The sequence below is a fragment of the Epinephelus moara genome, chromosome 11, assembly GCF_006386435.1.
Source record: "Epinephelus moara isolate mb chromosome 11, YSFRI_EMoa_1.0, whole genome shotgun sequence".
Classification (NCBI taxonomy): Eukaryota; Metazoa; Chordata; class Actinopteri; order Perciformes; family Serranidae; genus Epinephelus; species Epinephelus moara.
In genome coordinates, this window is record NC_065516.1 from 31,933,764 (window position 1) to 31,949,940 (window position 16,177).

General features: G+C 44.1%; 1 protein-coding gene across 9 annotated transcripts in view; it reads right to left on the minus strand.

Moving 5' to 3' along the window:
• The window catches only part of arhgap12b (Rho GTPase activating protein 12b), a 76,870-nt gene that overhangs the window by 38,453 nt on the left and 22,240 nt on the right, over window positions 1-16,177 (minus strand). Inside the window, exon 1 of one of the 9 annotated variants that reach the window (XM_050056227.1) lies at window positions 9,185-9,324. The exons of the other annotated variants lie outside the window; for them this stretch is intronic. Coding sequence (XP_049912184.1) covers window positions 9,185-9,217 — 33 coding nt within the window. The 5' untranslated portion in view covers window positions 9,218-9,324. Of the gene's footprint in view, window positions 1-9,184; window positions 9,325-16,177 lie in introns of those variants that run through there. 9 annotated transcript variants of the gene reach the window in all.

Here is a 16,177-nt window from a genome sequence, read left to right on the forward strand (position 1 = left end):
TTATTCAAACAAAACAGGGCGAAGACGTCGCCTTTGCCTCTGGACATTAATCACCATTTTATGAAAATTAATCAAGAAACTAACTGGCAGATTAAACTATAATGGAAATAATAGTTGCAGCCATTGTCATGGAAACAGGAAAGGGCCGAGCCCAAACTGTTGGTAAAAACTGAAAGAAGACTATGGTTTGAAACATCATTGCATGCTGTAGCATTAACATTTCCCTTTATGATGAGCATTAGATAATTATCGTCTGTTAACTGTTATATTCCACATGTCTGCCTTATAATATCCATTCTTGTCCAATCAGTAAGACTCAATTTCAATCACTATCTGCTGTGTGTCATTGCTTTCCATATTCCACTTCATTGTGTTAATATCAGTGTGTCTACCAGTTTGTGTGCACGTGCACCACCAACTGTTTTCTTTTTATAGTGGATCTGACTGGCACATGAACAAGAGGTTACTTCCACTCTGCAGCACAATAAATCTGGAACATTCACACTCCTGCACATATTCTCCTCAAGCTGCCCAGTTAGCCCAGTCTCTGTTCTCTTCAAACATCAATGAGACTTCTGTGAGCCTTCGGCTTTCAGAGAGGAGGAGAATTTATGCATGGCCACATATTCCTCTTTAAACATGTGCAACACACACACACACACACACACACACACACACACTATGTGTCTAATAAAACCACTAAAAGCATCTAAGGGTCATTAAAGGGAGAATATCACTTATAGCGGGAACAAAGAGCCCTCAGTACTTCCTGTTTTAGTGGACTGGCTTACAGAAGACACAGATTACATGCATTCTGTGTTGGGCTAATGATATTAATGACTGCTGTAAACACGCTGCTAATATTATTACATCTCCTGCAGCACTGCGAGTGTGTGTGCCTCTGTCATCTGCAGCAACTTAAGATCAAATTAGTCACATTTCTGTGAATCCTGAGCAGCTGAGAAGAAAATAACAGGATGTGTCATACGCAGTCAGTGCCAGCCTGATTACATGGCAGTCTGAACTAAAACCAACATCACATTTCAAGCTGGTATCAGCTCCAAAAATGTGAATAAACACGAGGATGAGACTAATAAATCAGTAAATAAAACTGAAACAAGCAGTGTTAGTCTGTTGGTGCCAGGAAAGTGCAAGCATGCTTCCTTCCTCCATCCTGATCTCAGGATCCAGAGACTTCCCCAGTGCAGACACATCAGCACATCACGCTGGGACTGGGACAAAAACAGATCAGGTTACTGTCTCCGCAGTGCAAACGCCACATATATCAAGAGTGGACTGCAGCAGAGCCGAGGTATCAACATGTTAGATAGCAGGGACGTCCCAGTACCCGGTGACATTTCTCCACTGCTGATAACCATTTCACAGATTACTGAGCCTGCGTTTGTGCTGATAGCGCTCTGATTACATGTGTTCCTTCTGCAGAACAGAGCAGACTGTGTCAATCAGTTTGAAGACAGTGACGGATTAAAACACTCTTTATTGATTCACGCTAGAGAAATGTCTTATTACCCTCTGCAGGGAGGTCAAAGTTCAGAGTTGTGTGGTAGATGCTCCGTCTTACTCAAGGACACTATGAAGGAGTGGGTTCTTGTTGGCATGAGGGTTCACTGGTCTACGATACTGCTGCCTTAAATCTGAGATGCATAATATTTACCTATATGCTTTGGTTTGAATGCACACAGTAGCTCAATTTAAATCTATCTAAATATAAGTAAGCTCTGTAGCAAGAATAGCAAAAAGATTACATTCAATCTGAGGCATTAGACGGTAAAGTCTACACAGTGTGGCTGCTGGGAAAGAATACAGTATACTGGGAAAGTCTTAAGCACCTGTTATGAACAAGGATTTGCTACAGTGACCCCCTATAGATAATCACGCCTGAGCCTAACAGCTTACCGTGGTGAAAGGCGTCAAAAATAAAACACAAATGTACATCTAAGAAAAAATGTACTGGTGGTGTGTATTCCTGACAGGTTCCACTGCTTGACACGTTGTTGGCAAAGTGAAAACATAGAGGACACCGACTATGATTAAGAAAACAATCTTGGGATCTCATTCGTAAAACAATGCGTAGGATCCATTCTAAAAATGCACAAACGGACACAATCCCAAAAAAAATCGACAATTTCTACAATCAGGCTTCCACCTCACCGTCTACAAAATGTTCGTAAGCATGGGTCAAAGTTACTCCCATCAAGTGTGTTTTTAAACATCACAACTTTTGCGTGGGAAGCAGCGTACACCTCTTTCAGACCTCGATTGGTGCCTGTGTATAAATGAGACCCCAGGTCACAGAGGGTGATGCATACTAGTCATTCATTATAGCCCCTTTTACACTGAGATATTCGCCGAATGTTGGGCTGATTTTCTGGCAAGCTGCGAGTGTTTAGACACGTCTCGTAGTGTAGACATATTGGTGGAACCTTTTTGGTTTAAAAAGAACGAGGCGCCCTTCCGCCACGGGAGGGGCTGTTGAAGACTTGTGGGAGGAGCTGTTGATGACGCCGCATGTGCGAGCCACTGGCAATGGATAAACAGGAAACAGCTGATAGCAGGAATTAGCGAGCAGCTAGTAGCAGGAGGGAAACACAAACCTGACAGACACTGTAAAGATGAGCAACTGGGGAGTCAAGGAATTGTGCGCCCTCCTTGTCCTCGCAAACGAAGAGGCCATTAACCGTCAGATGACGGGGACGATGAAGAACGGGCCGACTTATGAGAGAATCGTTGGAGGACTGACCAGCCGCAGCTTCCCTCCCACGTCACTGTTCATGTCACACGCTGAGCTACACGTTTTGTTACTTGCTCACGCCCCCCATTGCCCCGAAAAAGGCACATTCTGTATAAACAAAAGTAGGTAGGTGGCATTTCGCTGCACTCCCCGATTTTGTTTTTATACTGCCAATGCTGAAAAAAGACTGATTGGGCTTTCCTGCAAATTTGCACAATTCCTGTTTAAAAAGGGTTATTTCTCTTAGTGCAGTTTGGGGGTTTCGTCCTAAATGTTTGCAGGAGAAAAAGCAGATTTACGTGTCATTACTGAAGCCCAAAAATGCTCATGTCTTTGTAGCTAACTAACTAACAAACTGGCTAATATTACATTGTTATTGCGGATTTGTGCATGACACTCAAACAGTTCAAACTGACTGAGTAAGTAGGAGCACAGGTTGCTAACGTTAGCCTACAGAGCACCGCTAGTGGCCTGGTAATGCATAGTGTTCTTTTTTATTTGGTGACTTGTTTGATGAACTGAGAGTGTGAAACTCAAGTTGTGAGCAATCCTGAGCGTCCATGCTTTCCTATCTCTGTCAGATAAAAGGCAAATGTCATTGTGATAATATGATTATTGCCATAGCCGTGTGTGTTTACACAGATGACGAATAGCCTACTGATAATGTATCAGGGTCTTGAAGGATTGTCCCATTTCATAGGGGAACATTTCAACAACTACCCTTTGGAACTCTGTTCCGAGGGGCAAATAAGGGCACCTGGAAATGAGGGGTCAAAATAAGGAATGGAACTGGGCCTAAGTCAATCTGTTTCGTATTTGACACAGTCTTATTGGTACTAATCAGTGACTGGGGCTGCAACTTCTTTAGGTGCCATTAATTCACCTTCGTTGCCAAGATTCATTTCAGGTGTTGACTACGGTCTCTGGTAGTCGGTATTCACGGGACAAAAGGGACAGATTAAAGTGGGGTCACTGGGACTGCCATATATCCATGCAAATAGCAATTTTGTTTTGCCATTGTGTGTTAGCAACACATAGAGTACAGCATTGGTTCCCAAACACAAGCTACTCTAGTCACACAGCCTTCACTCTCTGCTGAACAGCCTCATTCTGCATTATAAAGTGCAGAGTTAACCAACAATCGAAGAGCTAATAAAACAATCACCAAGCATCAGGGAGAAGAAAACACTGAATTTGTCAGAAAAGAAGAATATTAAGTTTGTACGATTGTTAAAAACTTCAAAAATATGTAATACAGACAGACAACTGTATAAAAAGTTCCTTCAAATAGCAGCAAAACTCATGTTTGATGCAATATTCACAGAAATTTGCTCAAATTCATCCAAATTAGGGCTGCAACTAACGATTATTTTCATTGTCGACTAATCTGTCGATTATTTCTTCGATTAGTCGACTAATCATTTCATCGAAAAATGTGTTAAAATGTTGAAAAATGTCGGTCTGTCTCGCCCAAACCCCAAAATTACGTCATCTAATGTCTTGTTTCATACTCACGCCGAAGGATTTTAGTTCACCGTCATGGAAGAGTGTGTAAAGCTGCCAATATCTGAACGTAAGAAGCTGCAATAAGAGTATTTTGGGGTACTTTTATAGTACTTTTCTATGACTACTAAAATAGTCACCAATTATTTAAATAGTCGATTAGTCATCAATTAGTCGACTAATCGTGGCAGCCCTAATCCAAATCGCTCCTTTTACACAAACTTCCTGCAGCTACTGCTTTCAAACTTTAGGTTAATTGTTCAGTTTATCACTTGTTTTGCACTGTTACTGTTACGCACTGAATATAACATGAAATATCCATAAATATGTCATTTCAATCAGGGGCTGTCAGCTGAAGAATAAAGCTTGGGAACCACTGCAGAACAGTGTTGTACAGTACAATGCAGCCATGGTTTGCTGTAATGGTGGAAACAACAGGGAACTTCATACTACAGCACTATCACAACACACTGCCCACAGTCATTAAGGTGTGTTAAACTTTTCTCAGGATATAAAATCTGACTCCTTGTTAGATTAATTATACCTGCATTATATGTAGGTGTGCCTGTTCCAGACAGGTCTTTCACAGCAGACATTTTGAGTTGTCCAAAACATTAATGATGGGCCTGTTTTATACAGATATATATTTTTATATAGTGTCCCATTAAGCCTTGACAGTGTGTCAGTGAGCCAGAATGATCAACAGACCTTTCTGACATGTCATAGCAGGTCTATATAATAACTTTAATGGTGCCTGGATTCTACTTCTCCTGATTTTGTGTATGCTGGCTCACTGGAATAGCCTTCTGGGACACTTAGTGGAGCCGAGCCATCGTTAATGTTATTAATTTCACATGTGCTTTTCCTACTACGAGGAGTTGATGTATCCGCGGTGAAAGATGTCTGTAGCAGGACCCTGAGACTGAAGTGCAGTGTATGATGGAAACGATGATACTTTCACCTCTGGGAAATCAAGCTGGGGCTTTTTTTAACTGTTCTGTGACACTTTTTAGACAAAATGGTTACGTAATTAAATGAGAATCTAACTGGCGGATTAGTTGCAGCAGCTCTTGTAAAATACCACGAGCATGCATCATGTAGTGTTGCCATGTCGGGTGGGAAAGACATGGCAACCCTGAGATAACAGCTGTTATTTTACATCAGCTTCCCTGTTGTCACCACTGCATGGCTCTCATCCATCCTTCGACATGACGACACACCATCAGCAGGTGTATTCCATAGGAAATAGTTTGCATAATTACACAGCAGGTGGATGTTTAATTGTATTTGTGTGACGTGAGCCTTTAAACTAGGCTCTGATTTATTTGATTCCCGCCTGCCCCACAGATTGGGGGGGTTGATGGGCATGACGGAGCAGACCCAGGGGGCCTGGTGGCAGCAGCCTAAGGTCTATTCAGGCGGTGCCACATGAAGTGCGGCGACAGCGCGGGACACAAGGGCTCTTGGTACAGAGGACAACAATGGCCAGTGAACCGTCAGTCACTACAGCTGAGCAGCTGACAATGACAGGAGGAGAAGAGAGGTGGTGGGAGAAAAGAAATCAAGGAGGGGGGGGGTTAAAGAGAGGTGTAAAGAGTCACACGGGTTATTCAGTTCCTACTGGACGGAGGGAGCGGGCAGAAACACTGTGGCACAAAGACACACAGAAAAGACCGGAGCTGTAGAGAAGAATAGAGCCACAGTAGGTATACTTGACAGCTGTGGTTACCATGGTGAGCAGGGGGTGGAGAGGGTTAAGCCAACAAGGCTTTCCTCCATCTTTACGTCCACTGAGGAGGACAGGTGTGTCAGCGCTGCGAAGAAAAGAGCCTTTAACCCATTCTGTGTTGAAGAAAAGCCTCAATCATGAACACAATCACCTGTGTGCTCCGACATGAGCGTGCACACGCAACCTGGAGGCACTGTCACATCCCACAATATCAGCTCTGTTCACTGACAGACCCGATCCTCGTCAGCCAGCCGTTCAAGTTGAACTGCATTTGCCCTGCAGTTAACTGAAGGTCAGATCCTCTTTATACTCGCTCTGTAAATCAGTTATGGACTCCTTTTGATGCTGAAAGAGGACACTGAAAACAACCATCAGCCTCTTTCTCTCTTGTAACCTAAAACCTCAACAATAGGAAGCCGTGGTTTGCTCGTACTCCTCGGAGCGATCTACTCCGTCCCTTTCCCTCATGTCCCTCGAAGAAACAACAGTGATTCAGCATGACTCAAGAAAAAACATCAGATCCTTTACTTGAGTTAAAGAAGCAAAACTACAAAGTAGAGATGTTTAGGAGCAAAATCAGGGCATCAGACAGTTAAATTTAATGCTTTTTTAGACACTTTCAAGACATCTTAAATTTAGGACAGATTTAAGGACAAATTATGTTGTACTTATTTAAGCACTGCAGGTAAGAAGTATATATATGTGGTTTTGTGCATAGGTAGGTGTAAGAATATGGTTATTAAAGTGAGTTAAGTTAATCCACATTTTGCCAACAGGTAAGTGCAAATATTAAGTAATATGACAGTATAATAATTTTAAAAGATTTGTAACATTAGAAATGTGGACTTTTATATAAAAAAGCTTCACTCATGTTCACAAAAAGAAATCTAAAAATTGATGAATGAAATACGATAAAATATCTGTAGCACTTGAGGCCTCACTAATTCAAATTAAAGACTATTTAATGACTTTTTTTATAGTTATAAATTTGAATTTAAGACATTTTAAGACTTTTTAAGGACCTGCAGACGCCCTGAAATTGTACTTGAGGATCAAAAGCAAGAGTCAATACGCCAAATGGCCACTCCCACTCCTCATTGTATGATTATTATTATTATTAATGATGTGTTGCTATCAGGGTGGAGCTAATTTTAAATGCTTTCTGGGTGACATAATTTTGAGGTGTGTGGGAAACCAGAATGACTGAGAGCTTATGAGAAGAACAACATGAGGAGTTGTTTTTGCATCACATACTGTATGAACTGCAAAATGTGTAGTCTCTATATACAGACTCTACATTCAGTGAATGTAGAGTCTGTAGGCAAACCCCGGAGATCTTGCCTCCGGAAGAAAAGCAGAAGAGCCCTGGTTTCTGGTTGTAGGCTGTTTGTAGTCCGTGTGATATTGACCAATCACGTCTGCAGTTGTTGCCAGGTTAAACGCTCCGTGCGGTGAACTAACGAGGCGGAACATAATTGGCGTCACTGCAAACTCTGAATCCATCGCAATGGTTCAGCATATTTACTTATATATAAACGGAAGTCGGAAACGGAAATTCGCCTCCTCCACCCAAATCAAACTGGAATGCCAAAAAATCGGGGGTCTGCCCCCAGAGGCTGTATCGCCGTCTGCCCGAAGTCAGACGCCGAATATAGCCGATGGGTTCCGAGAATGCAAAATGTGTAACAGGTAACCCTCCCTGTTAGCTCGATTAATTTGCAGATTATAGTCGCGATTAATCTTTTGATGTATAAAGAGTCCAGGGTGGCAGCTTAAAAGATGCTTGTTTTGTCTGACCAATATGCTCAAAGTCACTTTACAATGAAATAAAACAGAGATGCAACAAATCATCACAATAGAAGAGTCTGAACTAGTGAATATTTGACAAGTTTGCTTAAAAAATGACAAACGATTAATCATTTATCAGAGTAGCTGTTAAGTAACTTTCTGTGAATCAAAGGCCTGTGCAATATATTGACATTATATTAATATCATGACATGAGATTAGATATAGTCTTGGACTTTGGATATCGTAGTATCGTAGTAAGTGTTGTCTTTTCCTGGTTTTAAAGACGAAAGACATAAAATATACTTTTTTTAATCCCTGAGGGGAAATCAATTTTTTTCCCCATTCTGTTGTCATATACACACAGGCCCGAAACACACACACATGCACAAACAGCTTAAATGGAGAGATCTCAGAGCAAGGGGAGCTGCCCATAGAGTAGTACAGTTGGGGGTTTAGTGCCTCTCTTAATGGCACCTCTGCAGTGCCCAGGAGGCGAACTAGCACCTAACTAGCTACCAGTCCACGCTCCATATTTGGTCCTGACGGGGACCCATGTCCCCAAGGACTGAGCTACTGCCGCCCCAAAGGCTGCATTACAGTAACATGATGTCATTTACGTCATTTTCTGAACTTACCAGACTCTTATAGCTGGTTTATTATTTGCCTTTACCCACTTCAACCCTGCAATATTGTTGCAATAACAGCATCAAGGTAAAAAAATATGTGATATTTAATTTTCTCCATGTCGCCCTGCCCTCGTCATTTAACTAATAAACTAGTCGTTTCAGCTCCAAAATGCACGATATTCAAGATAACACACTGTTGCTGTGGATTTGTTACTGTTGAATAAATAGAGCAGAAGTCTGTCGGACGCTGATGAATGTTTTGGAATCATTTCTTACTATGCAAGAGCCTTCTCCCTTGAGTTCAGTGTGTCATGTTAGCTAGCTAAAGCCAACAGGTGTCTATCAACATATGACACTTGGTAAAATTGTAAAAAATGCAAGAACAAGTGCCACATGTACATCTAAAACGTGATTTTACTTGTTTCTAGAAAGCTGTTGGGTTGTTGTTGTAGCAGAGGTATAAAGCAGCATTAAATGGAAAAACTCTACTTTATACTTAGCACAAGAATCTCAACATTGTACATACAGAACAATACTTTAATAAATATACTTAGCTAATTTCCATCTCTGGCAATAACCACATAAGGATCACATGAAAAACACATGGTTGAATCCGAACCTCAGTTTTCAGTGCAGCTCTGCAGTCATTACCAGAGCCCATGACAGGGACCGAGACCCACTAACACCTGCTCTACTTTTCCCGCAGCCAAGTAGCCTAAGCCTCAACACTGCCAGTCACATCCACTAAGCCTGCTTTTGGACAGCGCAGAACAACAGCTACTCACAATGTAGTGCGGGGTCCTCAGGTATGAAAACATGATCCAAAAAAGACAGAGGAGTCCGGCCGGGGCTGGGGGGTCCCGAGCAGGTATGTAGATGTAGCAGGTGGTGGCTACTTCAACAGCCTCACTGCATCCCAACTGTCGTCACACGGAGCAGAACGGGCCTCAGCGGCCGATTAAAGGATCTTAAGATCTATTTAGGGCCGCGGTGCTCGCCTTAAATAGGAGCGCTCATTAGCTGAATGACCTGAGCCTCTCAGAGACAGAGGGAGGGAGAAAGATGGAGTGAGGAAGCGTGGAAAAGAAAATACAGAGCAGATGAGGAAGAGAAAGGAGAGAAAGAGACTGAGTGGATTGCTTGACGGGTGGCCGTGCTCAAAGTTCACCCAACAGGCCATTAAAGGTCAGGGTTCGCAATCCAGGGGTCATAAAGTCTGTGGTTCACACGCTCCAGTCACACAGACAGACGCTGCATTGCAAACTGCTCTGAATGTGGCCGAGAAAGAAGCCAACAACAACTCGGAGGGCCCTAATCTCAGCCAACACAAAAACAGCCCCACAAAAGCCATTTCAAACCCAATTTTACACAGCAAATAACATCCAACAAGCCGCAATCATCAAATTGCCGAAACCCGCTGTGTTTTCTCTCCTTTTATCGAGTGTTGGAAGAAGATTATCGAGATTAGATTTTGGAGTTGTGGGTAAGTCTGCCACCAGCTGTGTGTGATAACAAAGTGATCACAGCTGATCCCGACGCCCCTTTCGCTGCTTCCTCCCGGTCTGTCAATGGAAAGGTCAGCCAAAATAGATAAGGATGATGACAGATTAGAGCCATTATCTACCTCGTTAGTGGAGTGCCAGATTGGTGGGAGGAGCTGTCCGTCATGGGAACGTCATGATTTTGTTGTGATGAGCCAGCTGAGAGACAGACTCGGATAGAGTGTTTGTGCCCGATGCTCAGACACTTCTGCGACAGAGACACACACAAATGTGTACACTGTGCAGGACAACAGGTGGCCAAAACGCCAATCATGTAGCGCTGGACAACAGGTGGCCAAAACGCCAATCATGTAGCGCTCAGCACAAAATATATGTTTAGCACCTCATCACGCTACTGGCATTTGTAGCATAGCATAAATACACAGTGCTCCCATTGCAAAGAATTAACAAAATACTGGAATCAGGAAATAACATTTTTCTATTCGACGAGTCAAGATGGTGCTGATGTTGAAGCTGCACCTGTCACCAACTTCCTTCATGGCGATAGGCGTTCTTTTTCTGCCTTCGACATTCATGCTGCCCCATTAGGCCCGGAAGAATTGCATCCCCATACGATACTAGAGAAAAACAAGCATCGACTTCTCGCGACATCCCTCGTCAATATATCGTCAAAGTTTAAATGGAAGATCACATCATGCAGTGCTAATCCCAGATCGACCAATTCTGTTATGTAAACCAGTGTTTCTTTGTGGACATGTGCGGTAACACTAACATGCAGTCAAATGCTGAGATCCTCCCTGATGCCCCGGACATGCTCACAAAAACAAAAAGCGAAATCAATGATGGACCAAATATTGGCAGAACAAATATACGACCGAAACAGGCTTCCCTCAGCGTGCTGATGCATCAGTGCACCTCCATTTCAAATCAATAATGAATGCCTAATTATAGCTTCAGGATGCTTACAAGAGCGAGCAAATAATGAAGGGATACAGTGCGGCAATTATGAATGAGTCACCCTGTAAACCTCTGAGACCCAAAGATATAATTTCTGCTGTTAAACTGGGCCACGCCCACGTGGGAGTCCTCTGGACTGGCTATCTCTGTACACCAGAACACCAACCTGATGATAGAGTCCACTTTGAGTTTTCATTATGTTCATGCACATTAGTTCCTGCTTTTTTCCTTCACAGAGTGCCCACGGCAGAGACAAAGACGAGTGTGTCTTTATGAGCTCAAACAGATGATGATTCATTACGGGTAAGAACAGAGTGGGAGCGCCTTGGTGCTGCCGAGCACGCCGGTTGTGGCGCATCGGGGTATTAACCCCAGTGAATCAGGTTAATTGAAAATCAAACACACAGCGACGAGTGCTTTTATCTCACAATGCCATTTCAGCTTTAGGTGCAGCAGCAAAATAAAGACCATGATGGCGAGCTCAGTCAGCGTGCGGCTCACACTTTGTGTCAATGTGTGAACGCCTTGAAACCATGCATATGCATTAGTGTGTGTTTGCTCTCATGTAGCTCATTTCTAATGCTCCAAATTTAATGATCCTCCTCTCCAGAATGTGACCCAGATAAGCGCCATCCTGCCGCCCTGGAGGTTCAAGTGGCACAGTTCCACACATCTCTCCCGCTTTCCTCCTCTGCTGCCACACTCCAACATAACCCTTTAACCCTCTGTGGAGTGCTATAGGGTGCGTTATAGAGATTTAAGAGTGTTTGTGCAGGCGTGTATGTTAGCACGGGAACACAGGCTGAAATATTCAGGCCACCACTTGATATCATGCTCTGTGCAACGCTGATGAATCCGTGCTGAGCGCTGAGGGGCTGCGTGTACCACTTCAACAGGCGATAGCCACCCACAAGGGAAATGGAAACTTCCTCCCAGACGAAACCCTCTAACCAGCAGGCTGTGGTAAACACACATACACAGACACACAGACACACAACAGAACACAGACAGACACAGGAAGTGGTGTGTTTCAGCTAGAGGTGAAAGACAGGTTTCTTGGAACATACTCTGCAAGGTACTGAATTTTTAACAACAATCTGAGCGAGCGACGAAGGTTGAAATATATTCCAGCAAACATCAGCAGAATGAAAATGCATAGTTGCTATGTGTTTTTGTGGTTGCTAAGTAAAGCATATTGCTATTTAAAGACAACACAGGGTCTGATCCAGGTTTAACTCATCACCGTACTCCAAGAGCGGAAACTACGGATGTCTTTTTTAACATCAGGCAAGATTATGACAGATAAGAGTGACTGCAGAGGTGGCATTTACAGAGTAGTGAGAGATCAGCACTGAAAGACTAAGGATGGATGAAACAGGAAGCCTGAGGAAGGAGAGGGTGAGGACTAGAGAGAGGAGGGAGGGAGGTAATGGAGGGAGTGGGTTTGTTCTGGGGGCCAGCAGACAGTGAAAGCACATCTGGGCTGAGAGAGCCTGACAGCGGGGGCCTCCCACAGAGGGGACGCCTGCATTCACGTCCACAATGAGGAAATGGAATTACCTGAGCGGAGAGAGTGAACCAAAAGCACAGCGGGTGGTTTGGACGGCTCACTCTCCTCCTCCGCCTCAGGCACAGCACAGGAGGAGACTTCGAGGAACAACAAAACTGCATATTTACTACAACACAGATTTATGTCCTGGCAGTGAAAAATTATCTAACACTCCAACATATGGAGAAAACACAAATTATTGCTGATTAAGGTCTAACAGATTACACAAGGTGGATGGGATGCAGTTGGTGTTGGTACATGGTTTGCAATGATTAAATAACTGTTAGGAATAGAGTGGTGTCAGAAAATGGGGTCAGGGCTGTTTTTAGGATCAATGTGTCGCTCTACGTTCCAATATAAATCTGACTGACTGTTTCAGCCCCAGCAACTGCAAATCAATGGCAAAACACCGTGATACATCACTACACAGAGACTGTAGGCATTTTGTTAACATCATACTGGTGCCTAGTGTACAGGGGAAGTGTTCATGGAAGACATACATGATAAGCAGACAAAAGCAGCCATGGTTGTGTGTAGGGCCGCTCCCTATTAGTCGACAAAACGACAAACCCCAGAAGGGTCATTCGTTCGCAAGATTTAATCGCTCACTTATGGCTAGTTCACGTTACATGATTTTCACCCTGATTTTGACGTCGCAGAGGATCTTGAGAGCCACCTTGAGTCGGAGGTGAGTCGGCAGATAGTCTGCCACAACGAGTCCTCGTGTGTGAACAAGCCTACGAGCAAGTCGACCCCTCGTCTGAGACTGGGACTGGATATCTGGCATGCTAGAAAACTGGAGAAGTGTGACACGACTGACAAAGAGCATCAGCCAGTGAGAGGCGGGATGTGTCCCACGTCAGCACACAGGAGGACGGAAGAAATGTGAGGAGGACACGCCGCAGGGTTGCCAGGTCCGCTTATTAGCCGCGACTTGGGGCTAAGTGGAGTTGCTTATTTGGGCTTCCACAGGCTAGTTAATAACGTGTCGGGTAGGAAATCCAAAGTGTGGGATCATTTTGAGAAGGTGAAGGACGAACCCAAGGTGATATGTAAACTCATCTTCATTGGTCGACTACAAACATGACGTATCATCTGAAACATGGAAGTAGCTACATGCCCATTAGCCCACAGCGTCATTAACAGGCGGCTCGCTCAGACTACTGGTTGACTAGGAATATTCTTAGTTGGGGGCAGCCCTAGTCGTATGATCACAAGGCAATGAAATAAGAAACTGGCAAAGACATGGCTTTGGGCCCTGGCTACTTGTGATGGACGTTTGTCATTGTAGATTAATGAATAATAATGACTGCAGCCTTGTGGTGACAGGGCCAAGAAACATGGGAAAGTGGGCTACTGGGCTACACACAATTAAAAGGGCACATTTAAATCTCCAGCCCATCTACCCATTGGCCCACATACCATGACTCAGGGTGTTTGAGTTTCAGTGTGTGCGTGTGTGTGCGTGCATGATGGGGGTGGACATGCAGTGACAGAACAGTGCATTGTGTCCCGTTCGTATGGGTCATGGGTCACTCAGCCCACCACCCAGAGACTGCCAAGCCAGCCAGCCAGCCCTCCCCTCACCGAGCCCCTCCATCCCTCTCTACATCCATCCAGAGAAAAGTTCCAGTAGCGGAGCAGCCACTGTAAAGCCATTGTTGTGCACTGTCCCTGTCAGAGAGAGGGCTGCCTTGTCATCTATACTGCCCAGTCACATGCTTGGGGTCTTTAGAAAAATGAACTGCATCATCAGCTGGCCACCGGTCTGCATGTCACACTGAAAACATGACCACATACTGAACTCTGGACGGCCTGCCGCCCCCTGATTTACACGTCAACGTACTTGGCGATCCGACACCCACCTGCTGCAAGAAGCACCTGATCTCAGATTTGACGCAATCTCACTGCCGACATTTGGGTGAGGAAATAAGACCTACTGGGTTAAAAAAAATAAAATGCATTGCATGCTTTTTTTCTGGAAAAACACACAAAAGATCCAGGTAAATAACCACACTGCTCCGAAGTGCCCCCACAGATCCAACTGTCACATACAGCCCCACTTTCCCAGGCTCTAATATATCCAAGGGAGCAGCCCTGTTCCCTTTCGTCCTCCGAGTGACCCATAAAAGGGTCTTGGTTGGGTAATTGATCGTCACAGAGCTGCTTCTGTGGAAAGCAATTCAATTTCCACTGGGCATGTCTTGCCACATTAGCGAGAATGGTGCTATTGTTTTGTCGAACCGGCAATGGCACGTAAAGGCAACTCTGTCCGCCAAATTGTCCACAGTCCATTGACAGAATGAGCACCGGGCAGGGCAGGAACTGAGGCACTCGGTAACCTTGAGCCACGAGGTGGTCCTCTCCTGCTGTGTGGTGCTGACAGGGATCTGGAGCAATGGTACCGCTGGGGTGGATGGGAGCAGCAAACAGGGTCAGTGGGTTTGTTTCAGGGTAACAAAGGGACACTGGATCAGACCCAAATGGGCCCAGAGATGGTTTAGAGGAGCTGGGATGAGACCAGTTCACATTTCCTGGTCAGGACAGGAGCTGGACTTGGGGTCACTTATGAGCTCAAGATTTTAAAATGCAAGTTTGGCAAAAGCTGAAACAAGAATTTTTTTCAGGCATCCAGGGAACGTGAAGTAAAAGTCAAATTTGTTTTCTGCCTAAACAATGTCAGGTGACTGACAGGTGATCACTGCCGAGGCTTGTATCGACGTCAGTCTCTCTTGTTTGATTTAATAAGACTAAAGTCAAGATGACCAACTGTGTCAAGACAATATCTGGTACTTATACTAAAGCTCAAAAGGTACGGACATTTTAGAGTCACCAGTTAACCTGCATGTCTTTGGACTGTGGGAGGAAGCTGGAGCACCTGGAGGAAACCCACAGTGACACGGGGAGAACATGCAAACTCTGCACAGAAGGGCTCCCTCACCCTGGATTTGAACCAGGGACCCTCTTGCTAAGGCATTATGGTCTAATTAGTGATTAATCACATTATGTACAGGCCTAAACTAGGTCTCTTTGTGCAAGCGCATATTTTATGTTGCAGATTGTGTCCTGAGGAGTTAAACCATCATCTAGGACCATGTAGATCTATTTGCAGAGAGTGATGAGGGCACGCCTGTCCACCTCCCATGGTCAGCGTCTCTCTTTTGTATTTGGAAGTATTTTTTCAGTCTCAGATTTAAGATCGAACCTTTTTTAATAAGTCGTGCGTCCTTCTACAGATAAAGCATTGAAAGAACGGGTAACAGCATCCTGTTAATCATTTCTTTGTGTTACTTTATTTCCACAACTGATGCTACTAAATATGACACCTTGCTTGGCTTTTACTTCCTGCACAATTTACAAAGACAAGCAGACTCATTATTTTATGAACAGAGGTGCGAACAATTCTGTGGTTTAAGAACATGTCATGAGTGTGACGCAGACTTTTTCAGGAACTCTCTGATTAAAGAAAACACTTCGGAGGATATTTGTGAATGAGGCCCAATGAGCCGAACCTAATGACTGTGCTTTTCAACCAAGCCGATGAGATCACTTCCAGATTCTGGGTCAGTTTTGGACTGATTTGGCGACTATGCCTACCTCTCTGATTCATACGTCTCACTGGATTCTCCTTCGCAGCAACAGAATCAAGGGTATCGTAGAATTTACAGTGACAGCCATGACAAATTGATGTATAAAACTTGATTTTTAAAGTTAAGTGGTTACAATAGAGTCCTAGAAAACACTTATAGTATTGTTACTCTATCTAAAAG